The 17406-nt window shown below is 38.4% G+C and overlaps 1 protein-coding gene across 3 annotated transcripts in view; it reads left to right on the top strand.

The window, feature by feature from the left end:
• LOC111869334 (nipped-B-like protein A) overlaps positions 1-16650 on the top strand; it is a 238205-nt gene extending 221555 nt beyond the window's left edge. For all 3 annotated transcript variants that reach the window (XM_023860790.2, XM_023860789.2, XM_023860788.2), the window contains 4 exons: positions 1832-2064; positions 6662-6836; positions 7528-7713; positions 13885-16650. In XM_023860790.2, coding sequence (XP_023716558.1) covers positions 1832-2064; positions 6662-6836; positions 7528-7713; positions 13885-14088 — 798 coding nt within the window. In that variant the 3' untranslated portion in view covers positions 14089-16650. The remainder of the gene's footprint in view (positions 1-1831; positions 2065-6661; positions 6837-7527; positions 7714-13884) is intronic.
• The last annotated feature ends 756 nt before the right edge of the window (positions 16651-17406 follow it).

Here is a 17406-nt window from a genome sequence, read left to right as displayed (position 1 = left end):
ACGAACCACGGCAACGGGTTAATCTGTCTAAACTGTTAGTCCTGAAGTCACAGGCAAAACCAGAAGTCTGTCTCACCATAAAAAAATCCTCATTTCTTGTCATTTGTCTGGTCAAGAAACACTCCACCTTTCATTGGACTCAATCATGTTGAAAATGTCATGTCACTGGACTATATTCTGAGCCAGATGCATCCAATCTGCACCTTCACATGCAATTTCGTTAAAAACCGTCTTAATATTATGCTCCCATTTATGCAGAGGTATATGAAGAGTACCCTTCCTTCGGGTTTTTCAGCCTTTATTTGGAATGTCTCCCTTCCCTGTTATTATATCCCACTCATCTCAGCTATTTGATACTTATAAATTGTACAAAAAATATGTGTTTAGAAATAACAGAGTGAAATACGAAGTTATGAAAGCTCCTACAGCTTATCCCACAAAGTGCACAAAGAATCGAGAAATATTACGTAGAGCAGTCAAAAAGTTCCCGGAATTCCCCTGCAGATGGAGAGCAAGCGATAAGATAGCACACACACTGTTGTGGTAGGGAGCTTAGCATGTCTGCTCGCAGGCACAACAGATCTGGACAGGTTTCAATGTGCAGTGTTCTTACTGTTCCGTTTGAATTAGACGTGAGTGTTGGTCATTTGGTGCGATGTCACAGTTCGAACAGCATGCGAACATCAAGTTCATGTGCAAGTTGGGAAAATATGCTTCAGAGACGCAGTCGGCCCTGCAGCAAGTTTACAGTGATACTGCACTAAAGAAATCCACAGTTTACAACTGGTTTTTCCTGGTTTAAGAATGGGCAGGAGACATTAGAGGATGAGAGCAGCGGGAGACCTTTGACATCTGGAACTGAAGAAATGATTGGAAAAGTGCTACAACTGATTCGATGTGATCAAAGAATGACCATCGCCTAGTTGGAGAAAGAAGTTGATTTCTCTCATGGATCCATCCATGCCATTTTGTCCGATGATTTGAAGATGAGACGCGTCAGTGCAAAGTTTGTTCCAAGGCAGCTGACCACGGATCAGATGGAATGTCGCATGATGGTCGCTGGCAATCTGTTTGACAAAAGTACGCAGGACCCGACGTTTCTCAAAAAGATCGCCACTCTTGATGAGTCATTGGTGTTCGCCTGTCACCTGGAGACAAGGATGAAGTCATGAGAGTAGCACACACTGTCGTCTCCCCGGCCAAAAAAATCATGCCTTGTCAGATCCAAAGACAAAGTGATGTTCATTGCATTCTCTGACGTCAATGGTTTGGTGCACCATGAGTTCATACCACCTGGACAGACTGTTACTGGCCATTTCTATGTGCAAGTTTTGCAGAGGTTGCGCGATGCCATTCGTTGGAAGCGGCATGACATGTGGCAGGGACAGTGGTTTCTGCATCATAATAACGCACCGAGCCACACATTGCTTGTTGTGCAGCAATTCCTTGCCGAGAAAAACGTTCGTGTCATCACGCAACCACCGTACTCTCCAGATCTCGCTCCAAGTGACTTTTGGCCATTCCCTACTCTGAAAATAGGCCTCAGTGGGACACGTTTCGCAACTGTGGAGGACATCAAATCGAATGTGACAGCTGAGCTCCAGAAGATTCCAAAAGAAGCCTTCCACCACTGCTTCCAACAAAGGCAGGATCGATGGAGCAAGTGTGTGTGCACGCAAGGGTCCTACTTTGAAGGTAAGCGTTGCCGTATGTCCTACCATTAGAGTGCTATACCACCATTCCGGGAACTTTTTGGCTGTCCCTCGTATATTAATGTTAGAATGTGCCTATAACATGCAATGGCTGCAATGTGAGTTTTGATATTCCGCAGGCCCTTCTTCCTGGTACAAACACAAGTCAGGAAGCCAGACTGAATCCTGAAACAGGAGCTACTGAATTGGTTTATCTTGAGGAAGAGGATGATGATGAGGATGAAGAAGTTCTTTTGGGTAGGGTTCCAGATGACACCACAGTACTTCAGGAATGTATTACAGCATCACAAGGGTGCTTACTCTTGTTAGTCCTCAAACAGCATCTAAAAGATCTATATGGCATTAGTGATGCGTAAGTATGAACTTAACAAATACACTGTAAGAGTGATGGCTTATAATGAGAATTTAATTGTAGTGAGGAGAAGGTAACAGATTTTCAGTTTCTTAATGTTAGATATGTTGGAAAATCTGGTATGTAATGGGCATTTTTCCAGCACCCTTTTCGTAAGAGTGATTCATAGCCAGCTATTACATTCTGAAACATTTTGCAGATTTGTCTTCCAGATTGGTACTGCATAATGACACTGTTAAACAATGCTCTTTGCCTCTTTCATATCTGGGAGACTAAAGTCTGTATTCCAGTGTCAGAGTACCATATGCCTGAATACAGGATTTAGGTGGCCTTACAGTCTTCTGACATAAGTTGGTGATTGACAGTTGTGATTTTTTTGTTCTGCTGTGTCCTTATTGTGCCAGTGAAATTGAAGTCTAATACATTTGTATGATGCTGCCTTCCATCTGCAATATAGGAAAACTGTATAGATTTACTTGTGTTGTCATTGTTCCCCACTGAAAAGTGGCTTGCTCCAAGCTTTCCGTCTGCTTTTACCCTCAATTGTAACAGGCAGATGATGCCACTTTTGTCTCACCACGTCTGCTGTTGTGTTTACAATGCTCCCAAGATGTTTGGTTGTTCAAGAATAAACACATGGGATAAATACAAGAGGAGCACCAAGATAATATTAAACAGGATACAGTAGCTTCAGCTCTCTCCTTGCTTCACATAAATAATAGCAAATGAAAGAAACGGTTTCAAAAACAAAATTGAATATCATTGAAAATAATTAACAAGAAGCATGATTCAAAAGCATGGCCTCAGTCTATAATAAAAATGTGAAATGGAGCCATAGGACAGTAACTCAGAATTGCAGTGAGAAGCTTAAACAAAGGTGAAAAATGGCAGAATGCATGTCACATTATTCAGTGAGCTAACGTAGTCATCAGACCAGTTAAACATTAGAACCTCCAATAGCATGGAGATCCATAATGGAGTTAGTATGGCATGAAATATCAGCATGTGGGTAACCAATAAGAAATCTGAGTATCATAATCCAGTTGTAACAGCACAGATTTCCATGAACTGTGGGCAGATGTTATGATTGGTTGACTACAACAAATCCATGACAGATTAATACGTACTTAGAGCATAAATACTACATACAACTCTTTTAGACTTGGCTGACGTGCAACTTACACACATGTAGTAACTGCAGGCCTATGTCATACAAGGTAGTACCCAAAGATGCACCAAGAAACGTGATTGGTATGACAGTCAGTTCGGCTTCAGACAGCAATCCAAAATGGCGCGTGCTCACAAAAGAAAAGTAACATCCAACAAATACTTCATTGTATATTTAGGTACAAGACTTCCTTAAATACACATACACAGAATGTGGCAAAGGCTCCTGCATTTACACACTGCATACATCAGGAGGATACAAACAGAACTTTTGAATGAATGAATGTATGAGGGATAGGCCCTCTCGGCCCTTGAACCGCGACCTCAGTGGTCTATTGTGCTTCCCCTTTTTTAATTATTCCCTCAGCAACCCCACGCTTTGAATGAAGCGCAAGATTTTGGACGTGGGGGCATCAAAATAGTCACTTGGTTCTGTAAAGTATTGACCCAAGTGACATAGTCTTAAATAAGCTAAACAGAACTTTTAATATGTCCATCTGCCAAGAGTTCCAGCAGCTGAGATAACTTCCCTCACATTCAGTCACACAAGTTTGGAACCGAAAGGGAAGGGAGGATGCTGATTGGTTGTGGGCTAAGTTGTGTGTCATGAAGATAACTCATCATAGGCCACAATGGGGGAAGGAAGTACATGACATAGTGTGAAGCACAGCTGGACAGAATGAGAGGGTACAGTAAAACAGAAACAATCTGACCCAGAAGCAGAGCTGGAGGCAATCAGCTGGCTTACCATTTTGAAGACAAAATATGGTCACCTATTCTGTGTGACAGAAAACCAGAGACACAGAAACAAATATGGAATACAGAGAATGAAGATTTGGATTGCTGGACCTTTGAACTACGAAGAAGCTGACTGTTTTGCAGCACACTTAGAGGTCAAGAACGTTCCGTGTGCTTTGCATTTTCAGTAGAGGGAAAGGCACACAAAATAGTCCAGTGAATCTGCTTGTGTTTCGAACTGATGCTTGAGGAATATTTGGAAAGTAAGGATACAAGTGCAGTAAAAATGCAAGGGAAATACTTTTCCTCATAAATGGCATTGCTGCCATGTGAGACAGGAACCGCATGACAGATCAGAGTTCACTGGCCACAGTCATGGCAACGTTGTGCTTTCAGTATGTGTTTAAAATGGCCATGTCAATTCAAAATCCCACAAAATGTGAGTTTTGTGCAGTAATCCGATTTTTTTTCACGAAAAAGGAGAAACTGCTGCTAAAATTCATGGCCAACTTGTTTCTGTTTACAGCAAAGATGTTATGAACAGGCAGAATGTAGCAAAATGGTGTTATGAAATTGAAGCAGGAAGAAGTGATATAAATATCATCATAAATGATGAAATGAGCGGAAGGCCATCCATTGTCACTGATGAAATCATCCAAAAAACTGATGAAAACCTTTGTGCTGAAAGACGTTTAACCATTGATGAACTTCATCAACAGTGTTCAGAAGCGTCAAGAACGGTTCTCCATGAAATTGTTACAAAAAGATTAGGCTATCGGAAACTGTGCGCATGTTGGGTGCCAAAAATGTTGACAGATGATCACAAAAAAAATAGAGTGGCTGTGACGCAGGCATTCCTCGCACATTATGAGGATCAAAGTGGCAACTTTCTGGACTGTATTGTGATGGGAGCTGAAACTTGGATATCTCATCACACACCTGAGAATAAGCTACAATAAATGCAATGGCACCACACACACTCACCAACAGTGAAAACGTTCGAAACCTCACCATCAGACTGACAAATCATGGCAACCACCTCAGGGGACAGGAAGGGGCCACTTCTCATCAATTTTTTGCCTTGAAGGCAACACCATCAGTGCTGCTGCTTACTGTGAGATGCTGAAGAAACTGTGTTGGGCTATTCAAGACAAATGGAGATGAATGCTGACATGAGGAGTCTGCTTACTGCACGATAACGCCCATCCACACACTGCTGATGCCACGCAGGAGTTGTTTCAGTTTTTGAAGTGGGAAGTATTGGCCCATCCACCACACATCGCAGACCTTGCACCAAGCAACTATCACTTGTTTTCTAAATTGAAGGAAATTCTGGCTAGAAAGATTTTTTTCAGATGATGATGAAGTTCTAGACGTGGTGATGACACGGCTAAGAGAGCAGGCGGGAGATTTCTATGACACTGGAATAAAAAAACTCATTCCCAGGCTCAGTAAGTGCATTGAAATCGAGGGTGACTATGTTGAAAAGTAAATAAATGTGTACCGTGGAAGTGCTACCAGTGAATCCCAAAGAAGAAAAATGCTTTACAAATATTTTCTGGACTTTGTATCTTTGCTTCCAAATAACCTTCATGTAATTTAGCATACTTACAAGTGGGTCTACTTTGTTTGTTGTTGGTGCAGCAAATATTGAAGGAACTTCTCTTGTAAAAAGTGACTGTGACTACAAGAGGTTATGTCATCACAAACCTTCAATTTCTGAGCTTAGATAATCATAAAGATATCAGGAATGTTGAATTATTCCTTGTTACTTTTGCAGCTATATCATAACCTCTTTAGACAACATGAACTCAATTATGTAATTATCTCAAAAACCAGAAGACTTACGGTGAAAGTGCATTTGGACATACACCCCACAGCTTATGTTTGAGTCAGTACTTATTTTGATAAATATCTAGTGAGGTATGCATAAGATGTGCCTGGTAACACATGTTGATCATCATTGTTGTCCAATTTTAACCAAAATTCACTTGTGTTTATAGTCTGTAGTAAAATTTACCAGTACCAAACTTGGTGAAAACGAGTGTAGCAGTTCTCAAGTTACAGCAGACAGACTAACAGACACAGGACAGACAAACACAGTGAAGTTGATTCTAAAGTGTTGTGGCTATGGTGTATAACACTCAGGATTATCAAGTTTTTTAACTTTACCCATTGTCCAGTATTCTGAAGAACACAACATTTCTGAAACTGGATCTGGCCCAATGATTGATGTTAGATCTTTCTAATAGACCAAGCACAATGGGGTCCCTCTACCCTTTCACATGAGGATTGGAACAGATCCAGTTTCTGAACATTGTGCTCTTTAGAACACCAGACAATGGATGAAGTCCAAAAACTCAATAATCCAGAAACATGGAGAAGCTAATATGCTACTTTTTGTACCTTTTTATTGCAAATGTATGAGAGGAATAAATATTACCATACATGCTTTATTTTTATTGAACTTTAGTGCCATCTATATGCAATTAAAAGTTATGGGACACATTTGAAGATTATGTATTTGAAACATTTTTGGGAAATACAGGTACCCATTATGGTGAAATTTTTTGTGAACTTTATAAATCAGACTTTGACTATATTAATGATACATATCTGATTGAGCATGTATATTTTCATCCATTGAAAGAATTATTATTTTCACGATTTCATACGTAGCCTTTACTTGCAGGAAAATTACCCAGTATTCACCTTCAGAATCTGCAAAAGTGTATGAGAAGACTGTGAATCGCCGCAGTAATTCCTCTTTTGATCCAAAAGCAACATTACAGAAGCTTCGGCAAGGCTCTCCTGCAAGTGTTTTGGATGAAACTGCAAGAAGAGCGTTAATAGAACAATACTTGGATGTAAGTACATATTATTTGAATAAATAACCATCATGCAGCAAACGGTAGTGATTAGAATGAAACTTACATGCCAGTATATAGTAATGGAAACTGCTTGCTCCAGAAACATCTCCTTTATTTATGTAAGATATCTGATGTCACAAGGGGACTTGGAAGTGGATTTGATTTCCAGCAGAGGCATTCCTAATTGTAATTTTTCCAGGATGGATTTTGGATCTACCCAGCATATACTGTGTCAGAGTTAAGACTAGAGGACACTCAGTTAATTTCACAGTACAGCTAATTCTGCAGTACCTAGAACTTGATTTTTCTCAGTGTTTGGGCTAGTGCAAATAAGTATTTAGAGGGCAGTACTTAATTGAACATAATTTTAAAAAAATCCACAGGTGATTAATTAGCAAACAAAGCTGGAAGTCACTGATTCTAGAACAGCTGCAGCTGCTGCTTCTTAAATGCTTATAGGATGGTATGGCAAAACTTTATTTTTTTTAATTTGCTTGCAAACTAATTGCATTCAGCATACATTATGAGTCACCAGGTCTTTAAGAGAAGCTTGAAAAAAGAAGTTCAGATTTCTGAGAAGGGTCTCTCAAGCCAAAGGGACCATCCTGGGAAAATTTTACGGAAATTTGCAAACATGAAATAGTTCACGGTTATGAAGCTCAAGGAAAAATATTTGATTTTCTTCTAGTTCAAGCAGCTTATGTTGAAGTTTGACCCAGATGATCCAGATGATGATGAACCCAGTGGGCCACCACCAAAAGTCACAATCAAATTAGGAGGGGATGATATGCGACCATCTGAGCCAGCTGATGCTGGATGTGATCAAGGCATACCTGATAAATCTAGGCAACACATGCAACATGAACAGCAGAAGGTGAAACAGCAATTTATTTTTCTGCATATGTCAATTTTACAAAATCATGTTTTGGAAGTGGCTGCTTTTTGAAAGAAGAGATTTGTTTGTACCTGTCATTCCTTTTTGTAAAAGTGTGCTTACAGTCTAATTGATAGCTCTTGCATTTACCTGAATATAAGAGAAGTCTGTTTGTCTGTCTGTCTGTTTGTGATTTATGGTTTTTTAACAATGCTCTCAGTACCTCATCTTATATAGTATCAAATGATAGGCTGATTAGTGAATAGCAAATTAGAAAGGATGTGAAAGACAGTGGTCAAGGCCTAATGTGAATAATATTCCTATATTTACCTGGAGTAATTGAGGAAAATGGTGAGAAGCCTTAGTACTGCTGGCGAGATTTGAGTCTGTGATCACCCAGATATGAAGTGGGAATTGCTACCCACTTCACTACTTCAGTCAGTAAGAGAAGTTGCCACTGTGCGGAGCGTTTACACATCCAAAATGCAAAGCAAAGCTCATTAGTGGTGCTGGTAGCATTGCTATCTGTATTGCATGCAGGCAATCCTATGTTGTATACTCTAATAGTTATTGCCTGCTGTTTGTAATATGTATGTCAAAACAAATTCACCAATGATAAAATGCAACACTGAAGACTGAGCATATCGAGTGTAGATTTGAATTTTTTCCACAGCTTTTACAGCAATTATAACCAGGATTCTATAGTTGGGAATCTCTCCAGTATTGAGATTGCTTTCCAAAACTTCTTTTCATGGCCTCAGTTTGTTTGTTATCTTCTCTCCACTCTTGTGTTTCTCATCATTCCCATTCTGGGTGTGCATTTGTTTGCTCTAGCAGTCATGGGCTTGTTTATAACCATTGTTCATGGACATTATTGTATCCTGGATTGCCTAGATGGGGTTGTCTTCCTCCTTCTGAACTGCGATATCATTTTCAGTTGCAATTTCGCTCCTGAATCTACCTCCTTATAACTGTCAGCTGTAACTGAGGCTTGGATTTATTCTCAGAGCCCTACTTATATTGTGAATGATACCGTATATGATTTCATGAACATGTGCACTTGTTTCTAGTGGAAGATAATACAAAAGTTAATTCCATTATGAGTGTTTCTTACAGTGTATTATGCCTTGGTCCATTAATAGGTAGTAGCTTTGTGTTTACTGGTACAAGCAGAACGTAGCGTGCTCCAGATTTGAGGCCTTTAGCGGTTGTATGTTATGCATATATCAGTTTACCCCGTTCCAGTCATCGCATTTGGATAGAAATCTACAGCCAAGACGGCAGGTTTATAAATGCTTGCTGAGCCACTGAGCCCAAAAACGTGGTGCAACAAGGGCATAAATTTGAAAAGCAAACATTTTCAATTGTCCAATTCTGGGGCCAGCTTAACACTTTGCGGACCGGCAATTTAAATATTTAAATCACCCTGGGGGCCGGCATTTTTAAACCTACTGCCCTAACTTGTACACTGTTCACTTCAAAAATTAATATAAAATCTCCTAATTAATTTTATGAACTAAAATTTTTGGAGAACACTTACCAATGCTCCTAGAAGTGCTTGAGAGTGTGATTTTTCTGGAAACATTCCCCTTTGTGAAGTGGCATTACACAGAAGTTGCACCTGTAGACAGTCATACACCTTTTTTTTTGTGTACTGCACAAACACGGCATCACCTAGAAGGCTGCTTCCCGCTGTTAGTTTTCTCATTTCTGCTGAAGTGACATCCACCCACTTCAGCAACTTATAACTTCTGTCATTATGTTCACGGCGTTGGAGATAGTATCTGTTAGTTTCTTGATATAGCATGTCAAAGAAACTATCTCCAAAAACAGTTCCGCTACTTCAGACACTTGGGTTGGGTCCGATGGAATTTGCTTCACTCCTGGATTTCCAGTAAACTGTCCCAAAGCAGGCGTTTTGTCTACTTTTCCCCATGTGGCTGTCCCCACAGTGTTGCTACCCGCACCTTTTTTGGAGCTACTGTCACTTTCACTTTCACTGTCTGTGCCCACAAATTTTGTTCTCCCCTGCCACACTCACTATCAGATTGTGAGTCACTATCACTAGCAGAATCACAAGGGACGTCAGCTCTTCGGAGAACAAGTCAGATATTTCTTGTTCTCTGAGAAAACGCTTGGACCTTAACCTCTTCCAACCTTGATCCATTTTGCACTGGTAACTTCCTGCCTGCTGCATGCAGCTGGAAGATGAACAGGCATTTTCTTTTGGAGTGGGAAAGGAAAACAGTTTGGTCATAAACAGCGGGTTCATGTTACCGACTACAAAGCAAACATTCAAGAGGTCTATCACGCACCAGTCATGCGTCTGCCTGGCGCCAGTGCAAGGTATAGTGTGTTTCAACATAACTTGTCCTAAAATCATAATAATATGCCACCGGCCCGCCACGTATAAAAGCGCTGGGCATAAAAATGTGCCACCGGTCCGCAAAGAGTTAACATCGCTATAATACATGTCATTGAAAAGGTGGTAGCCTTCAACACCACACACTGAGTTCTAATCTGTCCATCATGGAAAGAACTGTTCTTGAAGTGAAAGGGTTTTCTGAGTATGGCAAGTTACACACATCACCTGTAAGTTTTCCATAATATGGAATTATACTGTGAAAATAACAAGTTACACTCACAGCTAATCCAAGTAATATGATACCCCACTTCATAAGTTTTTTGGATTACAAATCTTGAAAATTATTTTGCCCTTGAACCTGACTGATCAAATTGCAATGTTTTTACCTGGAACAAAATATTTCTGAAACTGTTTCTGTACATGTTCTGTCACGTCCTGTACTTTCTTTGTTCTTTTGATGGCCCAAATGCGGTCTTCTGTGGTATCATTTCCCACATGCATCAACCAAAATATCTGTAAAATGTGATCTCTAGACATTACATCACAAAAAAATTTTACCTATGTTGTCCACTCACTAGACTCTATTATTGTACCAGTTCACAAGAAGGGTGATAAAACTGACTGTAGTAATTATCGGGGGATATCACTGCTATCAACTTCATACAAAATTGTATCCAATATTCTTCTTTCAAGGTTAAGTCCATATATAGATCAAATTATTGGGTATCATCAGTGTGGGTTTCAATGTAACAGATCAACTACAGATCAGATCTTTTGCATTCCTCAGATATTGGAGAAAAAATGGGAGTATGATGAGACAGTACATCAGCTGTTCATAGACTTCAAGAAAGCGTATGATTCAGTTAGGAAGGAAGTATTGTACAATATTCTGATAAGAGTTTTGGATACCCATGAAACCAGTTAGGTTGATTAAAATGTGTTTAAACGAAACGTATGGTAAAGTCTGTTTAGGTAAACATTTGTCTGATAAATTTCCTATCCAGAATGGTCTAAAACAAGGAGATGCTTTATCGCCACTGCTTTTAAACTTTACTTTAGAATATGCCATTAGGAAGGTCCAGGGAAACCAGGTGGGACTGAAATTAAACGGGACACATCAGCTGTTGGCCTATACCGATGATGTAAATCTACTGGGTGATAATGTAAATACCATAAGGAAAAACTCACAAATTTTAATTGATGCAAGTAAAGAGGTTGGTCTAGAAGTAAACACTGAGAAAACTAAGTATATGTTGCTGTCTTGTCACCAAAATGCAGAGAAAAATCATGATATAAAGATAGGAAACAGATGTTTTGAANACGTAGACTAAGGGTGTTTGAGAACAGGGTGTTGAGAATATTTGGACCGAAGAGAGATGAAGTAACAGGAGGTCAGAGAAAACTGCATAATGAGGTGCTTCATCACTTGTACTCTTCTCCAAGTATAATTAGAATGATCAAGTCAAGGAGGATGAGGTGGGCAGGGCATGTAGCACGATTGGTGGAGAAGAGGACGCATATAGGATAATGGTGGGAAAGCCATAAGGAAAGAGACCACTGGGAGGACCAAGGTGTAGGTGGGTGGACAATATTAAAATGGATCGTAGAGAGATAGGATGGGATGGTATTGATTGGATTGATCTTGCTAAGGATAGGGACCAGTGGAGGGCTCTTGTGATCATGATAATGAACCTTCGGGTTCCATAAAATGCTGGGAAATTCTTGAGTAGCTGCAGAATTAGCAGCTCCTCCAGAAGCCCTCAGCTTCATGAGTAAGTAAATAAGTCCACTCACTAGACCAATAGTATCTTATGTCAGGTAATGGGATTAGGCCCATATTTATAATTAGACCTAAAAACACCTTCACTGCAGGAACTGACACAGGTCACCTACTCCAAATGGACCTCTGGCTAAGCTGAAGTTTTGAAGTTCTGTGTCTCACATACCTGTCTGTCCCTATAACAGTGTTATTCAATAGCTCATCATTGAAATATAAACTAAAATAATCCATGGGCTATATATATGTGTATGCCTTGGGTTTCTTGTCTCCCATTGTCATGTGTTCCCACACATCAATATGCACAGCACTTGTTTCACTCTCACTCTCACATTCTGACACTTCGCTGGTCAGTTCTTCAGTCGCACTTTCTCCTTCATTTTCCAAATCCATCTCATCATCAGAGTGTATATTGAGTTCTTAATTTAACATATCACTAATAAATTCTTCATCCTCAACACGCACGGAACTATATTTTCGTTTTCTCATGCATGAAGGCAGATGGCTGCCCAAACGTGAAGCCATGTTCCTAACACTACACAATAATATACATTTGTTCCACAAGGAGTTCAAATTATGCCTTCCAGATGGTAGAAGAAGGCAGACAAAACATTCATGGACCTGTTAGCACAGAATAAAGTAGCAAGAAATGACATATGATCGACATATGACTGGAGAAATGCAAAAGTAACTTCGTCAATTGTGTATCAACATTTGTCCATGGAAGCACTGTCACCATGTTAGTTATATATCATCATATGACCAGAAACGGTCAAGAGAAGATGTTGCAGTTGTTTTGAGCCATTTGTTTGAGAGACATCAGTCACAAAAGTTTAGCTTCATGCTGTCTTCTTTGGTCACCTTTCTTACAATATTGTATCTGTTTTGAAAAAATTGTAATCAAACATTCGAGGACTGATAGTTGTGGCTTAATTTCATAGTAATTTTGTCAGCCCTTTCAGAATTTGACATTATAGTGGAGTGTTGTTCGCACTGCTCTGGCACAAGCACTTGAACAGTTCCTGTTCTACTGCAGTCTCCTATCAAGCGACTTGTGTTTTCTTTAAAAAGTAGTACTTCCATATAGTTAAAGAAATGAAGGATGAAATTAGTTTTATTTTCTGTGTATATACATACACCAAAAGCTCAATTCAGGCCCTTTGTAATTTGGACTTCCTTCTTTTTTATGAGTATTTTATTAATAAAGAACAATGAGTTTTCCTGAACGAGAATTAATGATAACAGTTTTCATCTTATCAGCATAAAAATCTAGAAAACTACACTTATAGTGTTTAATATTTCCTGAAATTAATAGTTGTCTGCTTTTAAAGGGAACCCTTCCAACATATTAATAAAGATCTGTATTACTACACCTGTACACTGCTCTGAGATGAGACTGCTCTCCTATCATTAATCTGTGCAAGCAGACCCTTTGTTTTTCCATCATGTCCCACATATATTTGTTTACATGTAATTTGGACTTTTCTCTAACTCAAGACTACCCTTTCCCCCATGTGCCAATTAGAATTGTTTACATGTAATTTGGACTTTTTCTAACTCAGGCTGCCCTTTCCTCCATGTGCCAATTAGAATTTTTTACATGTAATTTGCACTTTTTCTAACTCAGGCTACCCTTTCCCCATGTGCCAAATAGAATTGTTTACATGTAATTTCCACTTTTCTCTAACTCAAACTACCCTTTCCCCCATATGCCAAATAGAATTATTTACATGTAATTTGCACTTTATCTAACTCAGACTACCCTTTCCCACATGTACCAAATAGAATTATTTATGTGTAATTTGCACTTTTCTCTAACTCAGACTACCCTTTCCCCCATGTGCCAAATAGAATTGTTTACATGTAATCTGCACTTTTTCTAACTCAGACTACCCTTTCTGCCATGTGCCAAATAGAATTGTTACATGTAATTTGGACTTTTCTCTAAGTCAGACTACCCTTTTCCCCTATTAGGCCAACTTAGAAAGGTGTGTGAGTGTGTGTGTAACAAATTAATTTTCTCTGTTAGGTACAGGAAATTCCTCAGAGAGTACCAAAGCTGACTATTGTACCTCCACGCCCACCAGAGGTGAAAGACACGCGACACCATCGGTCACATAAGACTCATAAACCTGAACGGCACAAAAAGCATAGGCATAAAAAGAAGAGGAAGATGGTTGAAGACAGTGAGGACAGTGGTAATGAATATAGTGATCCAGAATTCCTTGTGTAAGTTGTGTATTATTTGAGTAAATGAACAGTGCGTAATATGAACCAGGTTCTTTGAAGTGTTGGTGCATTGGTGCTGGAACAAAGAAAGAAATAGACCTATATGGAATGTAACAGATTTTCCACTTACAGACACCGAAGTATTGGTTACTTCATATGTGCAATGGATTGTTCAATATTTATTTCTAGCACAAAATAAACAAAGCCCTTAATGTGAAAAGTAATTTATTTGAAGAAGGTATTATAAGACATGGAAAACAAGCATATAAACAGAATGAAGTGTTATCCGAGGTGTTATAGAGACCCTCCTGTGCATCATCACTTCCATGAAAGTAATCAAGAAATGTGTGTTTGGGCAACTTGAAATATTGCACAGCAAGTTTTCTCAGATGTACAAATCTTACTTTATAATGCTAAGCAATATAGTAGAGAAGTGTGGGCTAAACAACATATGGTAATGAAACTGAGTGGATCGAGTCTTTATACTTGTCTCGAAGACTCGGTATTTATTTTTAAAGCTTGCAAAAAAATTAATAATAAAAGTAACTTCTTTCTAGGAAAGAGAACAAATTTATAAAATTATGAAAGTCTGTATAGCTCCATGCACAGAGTTGTGACTGTTTTCTGTATGTTAATGTATATGAAAATGAAATCTAATAGCCTTAATGGCACCAAGAAATTTGTAAAGTAAACCATGTGTAATGTTAATGATCAAACAAGTTACATTGTGTTGAGACCACCATGGCTACAATGTTTTAAGCTTTGGTTTAGGTTTTATTGTTTTCTCAGATGTAATATGTATTCATTTCAATGGTCATCATCAGTGAACTGCAAAATGGACATGTTCAGAGGTCAAATGAGTTTGCTTTTTCAAGCATCTCATTTCTAATATATGCATTTCATAAAGACCCACAAAGAAAACACAGAGTTTTAAGTAGGGTGGTTTTAAATCAAATATAAATATTGATATTCATTAATTTATTTGTCATAACCTTTTTTCTATAAAAGCATTGCTGAAATAAAATTGTGTTAAAGTAATTATACATATGTACTTTTGTCATTTGTGGGATACCTCAGTCTTTAAACCTATCCATACAAATATAGGATGTGGAAGTAGAAATAATATTTTCTCAAATACTGTATCCTGATCCCCAGAGTGTTATGAGGTGTTGTGGGGATATGAGCAAATACATTTGTATAAAGAGGAGACTAAATAGAATGTGATATTAAACATTCATACATTTATGAAAAAGAAATGCAACAATTAATTCCATTACATCTGTACATTTATTTAATTGTGGATTGTATTTTTAAAAATGACGTTTGTTGCATGTTAGAAAAATGCAGTGTTTTGACATAATCTATTTTATTATTAAATGAAAATACCATCACATGTAAAATGAGGATGCACAGTGCAAGAAATGTCATTATGTAAGGGGATATGAAGAAAGATAATAACAAGGTCACCAGTCTGATATACAGTGAAAATTTGATGTCACATACTGCCTACAACATGAACTTTTATAAAAATATTATGTAATGAATCTTCATAATGTTAAATGCACAGAAGTCCTTCTGTAATGGTGAGTTGGTTGCCATTCATTTTTTCTTCTACCAATCTCCTATAGTTGCATTGCAAATGTAAAACACTCCAATTTCATGTTAATCTTCAAAATTACTTCTTTACATTAGCCATAACCTCCCACTATATTGTTGCTGTTATGTCATTCTGGAAGGTCATGCTAAATTAACTATGGCAACAGTTTTCATTGAGAGGTTATACAGGACTCAGCCATCAGTGTGGCAGGAATAAAAAGAAGATATTATCACAAGAGAAGTTTACTGTCTGATTTGGACAGCTGATGTAGGAGTTTGTCAGATATCAGAATACTCTCACAAAACATGCGCACATGCTGTGTAATCCATGCAGTCCTTGAAGGAAGAGATGGGTAATACAGATTTCATTATGCACATTTTCAGACATTCTTGTGAAATTATAAAAAGTGGGGTATCTTTCTCAATGCCCTAGTTTTAGAACTGTGTAGCTCAACTTCTTTGGTAACTTAGACTGTAGCTTTATTTTGGTCACTTTATGTAATGCCGTCTGAGAGAGACTTGAGCAGTCACAATAGCATTTGGATAATGCTCGGTCTCTTGTAGGATGTAGGTTAGCATTTTTGCTCCATTGCACCCTCTTCAGGCTCTGAGGGTACACATTTGAAATTGTACTATATACAATGCAGAGTTGATTTTTCTGACCCTTCCTCCCTTTATATATATGTGTGCAGGTGGAAATTGTGATATAATTTTAAACATAATTTCAGATGGAACAGAAAGAAAGGGCTTTTGTTGTGTTAAGTGTGATTTTTAAGCTTGTTTCAATTTTATTACTAATTGTACAGTCTTACATAACATAAATTGCAGTTCATTAACTGCCATCAGTGCAACATTCCTATCTGACTCACACTGTGAGTAAAGCTGGTGTTCAAGAGTTCATGCCATTGCAGATTGGAGTAATAATCGAAAGGGTGGAGGAAAGGAGTGAATAAAAGACATTTTCTCAGTCTCTTGTGTTCTTACTGATATTTCATACTTTATAGCCATTTTGCCATAAAACAGTATATAACATGCAACCCTCTGCACCCAGGAAAATACCATACTTTTGGCATTAATCACAGGACTGCATAATTGTTTCTGATTAAGAAACTAATTATGTTAATTCTCTTCTTAGGTTGTTATACCATGTGGTTATGGGCAATGTGGCCAATACTTCAGGGGGAAGCCAGTTTATCTTCAGCCATTTTCCAGTACTTGAAAGAGTAGACATCCATGGCATTCCATCAGATGTTGGTATACAAAATTTAATGCCAATGTTTGAAATGAGTTTGGTCTAATAAACAGATCATTAGCTAGATCATCATGCTGCCAAACACTATTTTCTCACATTGATTCCGTTGATAATTATGAATTAGGCTTTCTGCAAATTTTTGCTGAATATTATCATGAGTTAGTTATTATATGCAAGATTTGGATTGATTAGGCACTTATATAAGTCATAACTACAGCTACTTAGAATGCCCTTGCTAATTTGTGCACTCAGCTTCTCACTGCAGCACATACTATGTCTTCTCAGGCTACTTTGTTTTCACCAGTCATCGCTTGGTAATGAATCCCCAAAATGTTCTTTTACTCGTGTAATTATTGGCCTTCACCTTTTATAACAGGCCTTCATCACCTCTTGCTTTCATCCATATTGACCTCTAGCCTCCAAAAGAGGGCTACCAGTTGATTGAAAACCACCATGATTATCCTTCACTTGGGT

This window comes from Cryptotermes secundus, unplaced genomic scaffold, assembly GCF_002891405.2.
Source record: "Cryptotermes secundus unplaced genomic scaffold, Csec_1.0 scaffold541, whole genome shotgun sequence".
NCBI lineage: Eukaryota > Metazoa > Arthropoda > Insecta > Blattodea > Kalotermitidae > Cryptotermes > Cryptotermes secundus.
The sequence above is the reverse complement of the archived record's forward strand: the minus strand, read 5'-3'. Positions and strand labels throughout refer to the sequence as shown.